This window comes from Convolutriloba macropyga, chromosome 4, assembly GCF_964194025.1.
Source record: "Convolutriloba macropyga chromosome 4, txConMacr16.3, whole genome shotgun sequence".
NCBI classification, from domain to species: Eukaryota; Metazoa; Xenacoelomorpha; order Acoela; family Convolutidae; genus Convolutriloba; species Convolutriloba macropyga.
In genome coordinates this window covers 38,766,584-38,778,672 of record NC_134471.1, presented here as the reverse complement: position 1 = coordinate 38,778,672, position 12,089 = coordinate 38,766,584, and the positions used below count along the sequence as shown (strand labels likewise).

Genomic DNA, 12,089 nt, shown 5'->3' with positions numbered 1-12,089 from the left:
CAAAAAAAAATTGTTCGCAGACCTCAGTTGATTGCCTACAGTTTTAACGGCTGTGGATCCGTAATCTCATAAAATTTATTAGGATTTTTTTTTGTTTTTGCCTCTAAATGTCGTTCTTTTTGATGTCGTTCGGTTTTTTGTTAGCAGTAAAAACGCTTCCGCGATTCTTTAACTGATTTGCTCCTTGATTTCAGTTTTTAGTTAACGGTTTTGAAGACTTTCATTTATTTGCTTTAAAGAAAACAGTTTTGTTATTCCCATTTTCCGTTATCTTTGTCATCATCAAGTAACTAAGTCTTATTATTGACAGAACTTCAATTTTCTGTTGCCCTAAACAGTATTTCTGCTGTTGGTTATGTTTTGACAGATGTCTATAGTGCTTAGAATAGTGTTTTCATAAGAACTTTTTTGATTTTTCGGTACTGGTCAGTATTTGTGGTTCATTTTTTTGTCTTTTCTACAAAAAGTTTTACCTAGAAGACCCAGTTAAAATAAAAGGGAACTAGAGCAATTAAATGAATCGCGTTTGTCGGTCTGAATTTTTATTGGTTTTTTAATGTATTATAGATATAATGGCTTCAACACTATGGCTTCAATAAATTGTTGGTGAAATTTCTAGCTTATACTTATTTGCTGTTTTTGTCGTCTTATGATTTGGCTTCAATAATAACAAGCACAACAGGATTCCCAAGCAGTCATAAGTTGATTTCGTTTTTGTTTAAAGTTCAAAACTTGTGGTTTGTTGGAACTTTTGAAAATGTTTCTTTTAAAAAAAACCAGTTGATTTTCGAGCTTTCTCAATTTTGTATTATTTCTTTCAATTTTGTAGCTTGGTCATTCTTTTTCCAGTAAATGATGACACATCCCTTATTATAGTTTTATTTTCAATTAATGTCTCTTTGCGTTTATTACTACCGATTTTTATTTTAAAAATGTGTGATCTTTGGATATTCGCTCATTCTTAGTTTTCTGTTTCCTTTTCACATTATCATACTAATGGGTCGTACCAATTGGTGCTGTTAGTTTCGCAGTCCTGCAACAAATTACAGATAACAACAAGTCTCATTTTTATTCGTATAAATTAGTCTTCCTACTGAGACGAGTTGATACGAAATGGTTTGGTTTCAATCAATTTGAAGTTGGTTGTTTTCAAAAAAAGAGAAATGTATTTTTGAACTTTGTCCTTTTTGCTCTTTATTCTCGGCCTGTCACCGAGTCGCATTATTGATATATCCTATATTTTATCCAATGAACATCTAATGAACACAGGTTTTTTTGTTTAGATCGGTTTTTATCGGATTCGTTTTTCATTTTGTTATATTCTGTTTTTTAAATATATTCATCGAGTTTTAGTCGTCATTAATGTTTGCTAGTCTTTGTTTTTGGGTGTATCTTGTCCAGTACTCTCATTGATGGCAAGTCTCATCGGTTCTCTAATCTAGCTTTAACTGTTTGCTGAAAGTTATGAGAGTTCCCGGGTCAAATGTCCTCCCTAAAATCCTCCCATTTTGTTGTAAGAGTGCGGGGGGGAATAATTTGTCTATTGGGGGTAAATTGATGTAAGAGTGTGGGGGTAATTTGTTCGGAGGGAGTAAAAAGATGTAAGAGTTGGGGCTGCAATGGGGGGTCTTTTGAGGAATTACCCCGCTGACTGAAATTGCCATTTAAGTGTGGGCTGTATTGGTCTTCAATGGGAGGACTTTTCAGGAATTCCCCCCCCCCCCGACTAAAATTTCCATGTAAGAGTGGGCTGCAAGGGGATGATTTTTAAGGAATTACCCTTCTGACTGAAATTGCCATGTAAGAGCGGGCCGAAATGGGCTGCAATAGGAGGAACTTGAGGAACTACCCCCTGTCTAAATTTGTCATGTAAAAGTGGGCTGCAATGGGCTGAAATGGGAGAACTTTTCAGGAATTACCCCCCTGACTGAATTTTCCGTGTAAGAGTGGGCTGCAATGGGTTAAATGGTAGAAGAGTGAGGGGGTAATTTTTTCCGAGGGGGTAAAATGATGTAAGAGTTGTACTGCCAAGGGGGGTAAAATGGTGTAAGAGTGAGGGGGTAATTTGTCCAGATGGGGTAAAATGGTTGAGAGTTGGGCTACCAAGGGGGGTAAAACGGCGTAAGAGTGAGGGGGTAATTTAACCAGAGGGGATAAAATGAGGTAAGAGTTGTCCTGCCAAGGGGGGGGGTGGTAAAATGGTATAAGAGTGAGGGGGTAATTTGTTCAGAGGGGGTCAAATGATGTAAGAGTTGGGCTGCCAAGGGGCGTAAAATGGTGTAGGAGTGAGGGGTAATTTGTTCTGAGGGGGTAAAACGATGTAAGAGTGAGGGGGTAATTTGTTGAGAGAGGGCATTTCTAACAAGTATTATTCATATATATAGACCGTCAAGAGTTGGACAGGCATTGATGGTCTGGAGGTTAAGGCGACGCAGCTGAGGGTACAGAGGTTGTGGGTTCAAGACTGGCAGTCTAGAGGTATGGGGGCTAAAACAATGTAAGATTGATGGGGTAAAATGTTGTAAGAGTGAGGGGGTAATTTGTCCAGATGGGGTAAAATGGTTGAGAGTTGGGCTGCCAAGGGGGGTAAAACGGCGTAAGAGTGAGGGGGTAATTTGACCAGAGGGGATAAAATGAGGTAAAAGTTGTCCTGCCAAGGGGGGAAGGTAAAATTGTGCAGGAGTGAGGGGGTTATTTGTTCAGAGGGGGTAAATTGATGTAAGATTTGGGCTGCCAAGGGGGGTTAAATGGTGTAAGAGTGAGGGGGTAATTTGTTCAGAGCAGGTAAAATAATGTTAGAGTTGGGCGGCCACGGGGGTTAAAACGGCGTAAGAGTGAGGGGGTAACTTGTTCAGAGGGGATAAAATGAGGTAAGAGTTGTCCTGCCAAGGGGGGGGGGTGGTAAAATGGTATAAGAGTGAGGGGGTAATTTGTTCAGAGGGGGTCAAATGATGTAAGAGTTGGGCTGCCAAGGGGCGTAAAATGGTGTAGGAGTGAGGGGTAATTTGTTCTGAGGGGGTAAAACGATGTAAGAGTGAGGGGGTAATTTGTTGAGAGAGGCCATTTCTAACAAGTATTATTCATATATATAGACCGTCAAGAGTTGGACAGGCATTGATGGTCTGGAGGTTAAGGCGACGCAGCTGAGGGTACAGAGGTTGTCGGTTCAAGACTGGCAGTCTAGAGGTATGGGGGCTAAAACAATGTAAGATTGATGGGGTAAAATGGTGTAAGTGTGGGGCTGCAATGGGAGGGTTTTTTAGGAAAATGCAGCTCAAAACTCTTACGTCCTTTTGGGCCTCCAAGGGGGTGAAATGGTGTACGAGTGAGGGGGTAAAAGACAAATTAACCCCCCACTCTTACATTTTTTTGGTCTGTCAAGGGGGTAAAACGATGTAAGTGTTCGGGGGTAATTTCTCCATTACCCTCGAACGCTTACATCGTTCTTCCCCCCTCGACAGACCAAAAAAGATGTAAGAGTGCGGGGTTAATTTGTCTTTTACCCCCTCACTCGTACACCATTTCACCCCCTTGGAGGCCCAAAAGGACGTAAGAGTTTTGAGCTGCATTTTCCTAAAAAAATTGTCCCATACAGCCCCACTCTTATGTCATTTTGGGCGGAAAAATTCAACCCGGGTTTTTGAATCTTTTCTTTCTCTTCCTCAAAACTAATAAATCAAAAGGTGGATGGGCGGGGTCGGAACATCATGTGCAAACGCACATTACCGAGCCTCCTTGTTCATTATACGGTCCCATTAGTTTCGAGAGCGTCAACGCCTTTTTAGCTCTAACGCTTAGAATTTCACTTTCGTTTACACTCTGCGATTAACTTTTCAGGCAAGAACCCACAGGTGGAAATGAACTATGCTGATCTGGCATACTACAAGGAACATGATGAATGGGCACTAGTTCGCCCAGTAAGAATAAACACGTCTTCGAGAAACTGGAAAGGATTTCGCTTCTTTGACGTCATGACTATGCAGATTCACATTGAACGCCGAAATCTTTTCTACACTATAATATTCGTAATGCCCAACTTGTTACTATATTGCATGTCATCTTTTGTATTCGTGTTGCCTGTTGAATCGGGCGAGAAAATATCGTTCTCGATTACAATTTTATTGGCTGAGATTGTGTCCTTTGGATCTATTTCGGACATTCTGCCCGCGAGTTCACTCAACTTTCCAAGTATTGGCTACTTCGTCTGCGCGGCAGTTATCCAAACAGCTCTCAGCTCCCTCCTCGCCATGACAGGTAAAATTTGAGCTACTCTTAATAGTATATGGTCGCAGACATACCTATATAGATGTCCAAGAGCCCAATTTGTCTACGGCCTGAAAGGCTTCGTTTGATGACAGCTTAAGCGCTAAATTTCCCTCGAAGGATAGGGTAAGATTTGTAAAACTGCAAATAATAATAATAATATTGTGGTTCCTGCGTAATCGCAGCGGAACATCATTAGGCCTACAGTAGCCTGTTCTCAGCTGCCCTTTTTCTTATTATTCCCCACATTTCAGACTGATCTTTTGGTAAGATTTGTAAAACTGCAAATGAAAAACTTTCTAGGGAAAACAGCTCACAGCTCGAAGATCTATACCATGTCTGCTTCACCATGTTTGCGTTGATTAGCAAAAATCGTCATTAATTTTCAGGACTTTAAAGATTATTTCACGTTCCTAAACACCACTTACCTTTTTATACGCTAGTAACCATAACCTCTTGATTCTTTGAAATTGAAAATTGGTGCTAGGAATATTACGCGGCCTGTCAATACGGCGTCCATCATGTAAAGGTTATGTATAATTGAAATTAACACTGACCTTTTACATAACGTAAAGAACTCTTTAAATATAGCCGCAAAAAAGTTTGCACTGAAGCTTTTGCTAGTTTGAAATACGGTTTTGTAAGTTTGATTTTTAAAGAAATTGTCTCAAACTTATATGTTAACGTATGCAGACTGATTCATGAGTCAAAATTTTAGTGATCAACATCCACTACATGCGAGGTAAACACAAGATGGGCAGAAGAACCCGATATCTCATATCCAGCAAATACATGTACGCTTTCGGACTCAGCCCTTGCGCAATGGAAAAGGCATTCCCAGGTCTCAACGAAGCAATGACCAATCAAAACGTTTCATTCAAAAACACTGAGACAGTCATTGAAAATAAATGTGAACAAACAAAAATTTCAAAGTGGAACATTGCGCGAGCAGCCATGGTCACGCCTACAAACACAAACAATGCTGAACACAAAATGGCAAATGGACATGGAAGAAGCTCGCCATTTAAACAACAGTTTCCCAATTTGCCTGCTGATAAATTTCGAAATGTTGTCGACAATTTTAAGCTGCTTGAGAGTGAGAAAAATATGGAATTTCTATGGAAGTATTTCGCACAATTTATAGACAGAGTTTGCTTGTATTTCTATATTTTTTCTGTAGTTGCTATTTGTTTACGTTTCATGCTGTATACTTAACTTGTAGGCAAAATTTTTAAATGTTTGCAACTAGCTTAAATTTGTATGAATTTTGCTGTAATGCTAATTAGTCAGCTCTAGCCATCAAACATTAAACCATAAAGGACCAAAAACTTTACTTGGTAAATTTTTAAATTTTCTTTCCTTGGTGAAAAACTTGGTATTTCAATATTTTTTTATAGCTGCGAAGCTGTAAGCTGAGCGTAGCTATATTGCGGTGCTCTTGGTTTTTTTTACAAGTCAAAGAATTTGAATTGTTTTGAGGCGCTGTCTTTTTTTTAAGATATGTTCACACAATTCCATGATTTTTGAAGTCAAATTGGAGTAGTGATTTTGGTCACGCCGAAACAGGAAGTGGAGCGAAAAAGCGAGTGGTTTTGTGGCGTGAAATTTTTTTGCTCTAATTTTAAAGTAGAGTGAGAATACGGTGTTTTGAACAAAACTTCGATTTCTCGCGACTGGTTTTTTGTTCACATGCCACAATTTCACTTTGATTTTTACTGTTTTTTCGATTTTTTGGATCGGATTTTTTTTCTAAATGGTTTTTCCAATCCATTCATAGTCCGTTTTAGGTCTAATTTTCTGTTTAGTTAATAAAAATTCTTTGAATTGTACGTCAGGACTTGTCCTGCTATGTTTTTTTGTTTCGTCGTCTGACGCTCTTTTTTCGTTTTACATTTGTTCACAGCGCAAAGCTGAAAAAGTCAAATTTTCTGAATGACTTCTTCCTCTCACTAACGGCATTTGCGCGCGTGACGTCATTTCTCACTCGCTTTTGCGAAACTTTTTAGGTTATTTGCGTGATTAGATTACTTACCTCACTCAATAAAATGACTTTTGCACTTTAAAATTTAAGTTTAATTTGAATTTGTTCAAGGTCAAAGGAACTCATATGTGCAGTAAAGGTTCCTAATAAGAGACTTCTGTGGAAGGAATTTTAACAAGCTTTATTAATTTATCGCTGAATGTTTTTTAGCCTAGTTTTTTTGAGCGGCGTCGATTTTTTTTTCAATTTAGATCTGTATCTGTTTCTATCTCTATTATATGGCACACAGGTCTATTCTTTTGCAGCTATTCCGGCAATCTGCCGGCTATGTTTTAAAAATAGTTGATTTTTGTATGCATAAAATGAAGACCAAAATTTAGTCCGTGACAAGTTCTTAATTTATTCATTTATATCATCTCTTAAGATTCAATTTTTACTTATGCTGAATGGTTAACTTGGATCTCTTGTTGGTACTGATAAACTTGAAGAAGTTGTCGTAAGTCAATTTCCATAAACTTTAAATCTTTTTGTGAAATAAGAACTGTTCGATTGTTTTCTGTATCGATTGGGTATGTTAATTCTGTATCAATTGGGATTGGGACATATTAAGAGAGACCCATAGTTAACACAATTTTTAAAATGCCTTCCAACTTTAGAAAATGGCAAGTAAAACGATTGAAAAAAGTAATGTTTTGATAGCGCATCTTTTGCATATTAAGCGGGGCATTAGAAGGCAGCTTTTCGTAACAAAAAAGAAGTATTGCATCACTTTGGATGAACTAATTAAAATATGCTTCTAAAACAACATTCAAATAATGTTTTTGAAGGCATATTTTTAATGTTGTTTTTTTTTCATTCAAGATGACGCAATACTTCATTTTTGCTACAAAAAACTCCTTAAATAAAAACTTTGCGTGCTCGTGCTCAGGCTTTCGTGCGCACCAATTACAGCGCATTCATGTTCAGGCTTCAGTGCGTTCACCAAACTTTGCGCATTCATGTTAAGACTTTCGTGCGTTCATTAGATTTTCATTGGTTCATGTCCAGATTTTGGTGAAAGTATAACGAGCAAAGGCTTTTTGAAGGCGTTATTTGCATTGGTTTTAAAACCATCTGGTCTCAGAAAGTAAACTGGCTGCACGTCAGTAAATTTTGATTACCTGCAGCTCAACTTGAATTATCTTTTGGTTATAAAGTCAATTTTGTGTCTCGCTACGATTAAGTACACATTGTACGGTTTCTTATAGAGAATTATACAAAAAGTTTACTTTTTGAATAATTGCAAAACTGAACTTACTGCAAAGCATTTCGATAAAGATCTGTACAGAAATTAATATTTTCACAAGGGAATCCTTTTTTTAAACTGATAATCGACATTTACTTTTATGTGTTAAAAAAGCAAAGTTGTCTGATAAGGCCTTCCAAAAAAAGATTGGATGGCAGACAAAATTTCGAGGATAAAAAATTGCTTCAAATTGTAAAAGAGTCTATACATTACTCTTTTTTAAACAGGTCATCAGAAATAAACATGCTAAACAAAAAAATTTGGTTCATACATGAGACTACTGCAACTTTTCATTTGTTTTAGTGATTCTTTTTAGTTGACAAAAATTATTTAAACAAATTAATGACATTTTACTCCTACAAGCAGTAACTTAGCATGCAATTAAGCGACCGAAATGGTAGTGAGCATACAGCTCTACAATGCTAGAGCCCATAATTTCACCTAGAAGAAAACTTCACCAAAAACATAGTCCAGTATTTTATGAGATAAAATCAAAAAAACATGATTTAGCTAACAGTTTTAACGTTAACATTTTTCCAGCAACATCAAATTTTGTTAGTTAACAAAGCATATGTTTTTAAGGCGCGTATATATATATATATATATATATATATATATATATATATATATATATATATATGTGTATATATATTCAGAAATTCGCTGAAAAGTTTTTTAAAAAAAATGGTAACTAACTCATCAAAATTAAAAAACAAAACTCAAATTAAAAACAAAAGCTTAAGATAATCTAATATTTAAAATTAAAGTTGTGCTGCACTTGAAAGTCAGAAAGAACGGTTATTAATGAGATTTTGCGAAGAGATTTTATGATAATCAACAAAAAGGTGAATAATTGAGATATTCAACAAATGTTTTCAAAAATAGTGTGTCAAATTCATGAAAACAAATGGCAAGAATGCAAACTACTAGTATGACTCTTTTATGCCCAAGTAGTGGCCGGCAAGGCGTGTCATAAATGGAATCAATTGATAGAACAAAAAATGCACAATCAAACTCAAGCAAAACTCAAGCGTTCGCAAATCTTCTTTTATGAGAACAAATAGAGTCAAATTTATAAAAGCCACCAGCTAAAAAACGGAACCATTAATTAGGCTTAAAATTTGCCACTGGCAACCTGTTAGACCAACCCTAAATGAGACTGATTGATAAGACATCAAAATGAAGAACGCATAAAGGCAATTTTCAAAAATTCAAATAATTTTCCTTACGACAATATGTATAAAAGTCAAAGAAAGGTTTGGCTTTAAACTGAAACGCTTCAACCGTTGAGAACTGTCGCATTGATAGGAGTAATTAAAAGGACAACCGGCAAAAATCAAAATTTCCACAAATATTTTATGACAAAAATGGTTTCAAAGTCATGTAAAGCATTAGGTGCCGACTGAGATCTAAAAAAAGATAGCCCACCAATAAAGTCCAAATATTTGGACTGTAAAAACAACAAAAAGACCGAGTTTCAGCTGTCAGTTAAGGATCCCTTTTGCAAGATATCATGTTCCACTTTTTTTCAAATTTTTGAACTTTAATTTCACATTCAATCTCGTTTTGCTAAAAATTGTAAAATAAATTTTTCAGGTACAAATCAAAAAAGGCCAAACTAATCTTTGGAAAATTAGTAGAGCAAACTGCTTGCAATTTTCATCGGGGTTTTCTTCAAAAAGTGTACATTTAATGTGCCAATTACTGGTATAAGCCTACTCTAGACGAAACGATGACTTTATCAAAATGAAAGCTGTTCCAAGTACAGAAATTCTGCTTGCAGAAAAAGAACCAAGTTGTTCTTTGAAAATAATTAAATACAATATATTAACTGGGAACCTGAAATAATAAAAATTAAGTTGAAGCAGAATTTTGAGATCAAGTGTGGACTGAATACTTTTCGGCTTGGTTTGTTTTTCACTTAAGCTTTTAAGGCACAATTTAACCATGCATTATATTTAGTAGTATAATCAACCCGAGACAGCAACTACTATTTGAAAGCTCGCATATAAGGAATGCTTTGCCAATTTTCTGCCCTCAAGTAGAAGCCTTAACTTAGCGGTCTTAGTTAGATTTCCTCTATACATTTTTTGTTTAATCAGAGAAAGTTCTAAATAAACAAAGTCACGATATAGATTAAAAATTTTAAGTATAAGGGTGGGGTCGGCTCTAGTATGCTCATAAAACCTACTTATAAGAATGGACAAAGGGGGCATCAGAAGTTCCGACATGAGCCGTAAATTGAAATAATGATATACACTGTAATGAAAAAACTAAATTTCTGATTGGTTCTCATAGAACAAAATCAAGATTTTGTTTCAGTGTTTGTACGGCGATCATTGTAGAGATATTGTTTCAAAACCCAGTGTAATTTTACAATTTTTCAGAAAGTTATGTAAATTTTTCTTCGAGCGCTTTGCTGCTTTGTTCAGTTTCTTTTTTTTTTGTAGAATCATGGATCAGCAGAGCAATTTCAATGAATTGTTTCAGTCAAAACTTGCCAAATATGGTTATTGTCTCAGAAATCAGTCGGTTTTGTTTACTAAAGTAACTGGTCTAACGAAATAAGAGAATAACTTTTAATCAACACCTGTTGCGATAACAGCAGTTAATTAAACTGCCAGTGTAATAAATTTTAATGCCCGATCGACACTGGAAAAACACTTCAGCATTAGACTACGAGTTTCTCACACTCTTTTCTCGCCACTGTTACTAAGTAAACAGTGGCGAGAAAAGAGTGTGGGAAACTCGTAGTCTAATGATGGAAACAGTTTGATAAACTTGTAGTCTAAAAAAAACGTGTGTGGTGTATGTGGTGCGTGTTGTAGGTGTGGCGTGGGTGGCGTATGTGTGGTGTGTGTGTAGTGTGTTGTGTGTGTGGTGTTTGTGTGGTGTGTGTTTGTGTGGTGTGCGTGGCGTGTGTGAGTGTGGTGTGTGTGTGGTATGCTGTCGAGTGTGTAGTGTGTTATCTGTGGTGTGTAAGTGTGTGTGTGTGTGTGTGTGCGTGTGTGTGTTTGGGTTTATGTGTGTGTGTGTGTGTGTGTATGTGTGTGTGCGTGTGTACGTGTGTGCGTGCGTGAACGTGCGCGTGTCTCTGTGTGTGTAAGTGTGTGTGTTTATGTGTGAGCGTGCTTGTGTGTGTGTGTGCGTGCGTGTGTACTTGGGTGCATGTGTACGTGTGTGCGTGCGTGTGTGTCTCTCTGTGTGTGTTTGGGCCTGTGTGTGTAGTAGTGTATGTGTGTGGGAGAGGGGAGGGGGGTGGGGTGCATGAGGGCAAAACGAATAACAGATCCAAAGAAATACCACTTATCTTTGAAAATGTAGTTGTCCACAAAAATAAAAATGAGAAACCAATGAAACTTTGTTCAATTTTGAAATGATCGCAGCAGGTGTTGATTAAAAAAATTACCACACGGTTGTTATCGCCCTCGAAATTATCATAACACCTCGGCTTCGCCTCGGAGTTTGATAACTTCTCGTTGGCGGTAACAACCGTGTGGTAATATTCATTAATGCCTCATTGATTCGTGCCGGCTTTGTTTTAGTTACACTGCGCCTCGTCTCGACTGTGCCCCGTTTGTTTTTAAAAAAGTAGTCTCCAACTATTACTAAAATCAAAAATTCAAGCCCTTGTATAGACTTGTACTTAGCATTCGTGGTCAAAACCCTGTGTGTCCGGGCGCTAAGTTCCTCAAGCCGCTATTCAAGTTCTATCGTGTACTTAGAAACTTGATACATCGGGTATAGCGCTGTTTTTTTTTTCATTTGAGAATCCACATTTCTGTTTGTCTAATGGTAATACGAATTTTCGGATCTATTCTGTTTCGGCCCCCCAGTGTTTTTTATGGCCGCCAGTTACAAATTCTATGTTGTTATAGCAAGTTACTATGTAAGAAAATAGCACGTGCGTCTGGGGGTCATAAAAAATTTATGTTCACTAAGCTGGGGGGGGGGGGGGGAACAGAATAGATCCCAATTTTCTAATCACTTTGCAGAACTCTATCACTTTTGGGAAATTTTTACAATTTCAAGTTTTCAAGTTATTGTTTCCAGCAAAGTTATATGTAAAAACTATTTAGCACTGTACTCAGTTACAACATACTATGTGAAACGGTAAATTTTGTACTGGTTACATTAACATGAGCATCACAACAAAACGCATTTTATTTTGCTTTCTAATTTATACCTTTCTATCATCTCTGATATGCAAATTGTCATGTTTTCAACATTTTATGGAAATGATCTGTCGTCGACACTGATTATACAGATTATGCTCTATTAATATGTACAAAAATTGAGCAGCAAATCCGCAAAAAGCCAAATCCGATATGCCAAATTTAACAGCGCGAATTAAAGATATCACTATATAAAATGGCAAGTTGACATAGTCATGAATTATACTCTTAACTAGAGCAATCGTGTTTTGAAGCAAAATAATGTCATCTTTTTGTACTTTTTTCTAGAACTCCTCTTAGAGGGCGGCGAATTCAATAGAGTACCATTAGAGTTATGTACTGTTTTGTTAGAGTACAGATAAACTTGTGGTCTAACGTATTCTTA

General features: G+C 36.9%; 1 protein-coding gene across 3 annotated transcripts in view; it reads left to right on the top strand.

Annotated features, from left to right (window-relative positions):
* The window catches only part of LOC142338423 (neuronal acetylcholine receptor subunit beta-3-like), a 32,785-nt gene extending 27,244 nt beyond the window's left edge, over positions 1–5,541 (top strand). For all 3 annotated transcript variants that reach the window (XM_075388180.1, XM_075388181.1, XM_075388178.1), the window contains 2 exons: positions 3,838–4,254; positions 4,982–5,541. In XM_075388180.1, coding sequence (XP_075244295.1) covers positions 3,838–4,254; positions 4,982–5,478 — 914 coding nt within the window. In that variant the 3' untranslated portion in view covers positions 5,479–5,541. The remainder of the gene's footprint in view (positions 1–3,837; positions 4,255–4,981) is intronic.
* Positions 5,542–12,089: the final 6,548 nt, after the last annotated feature.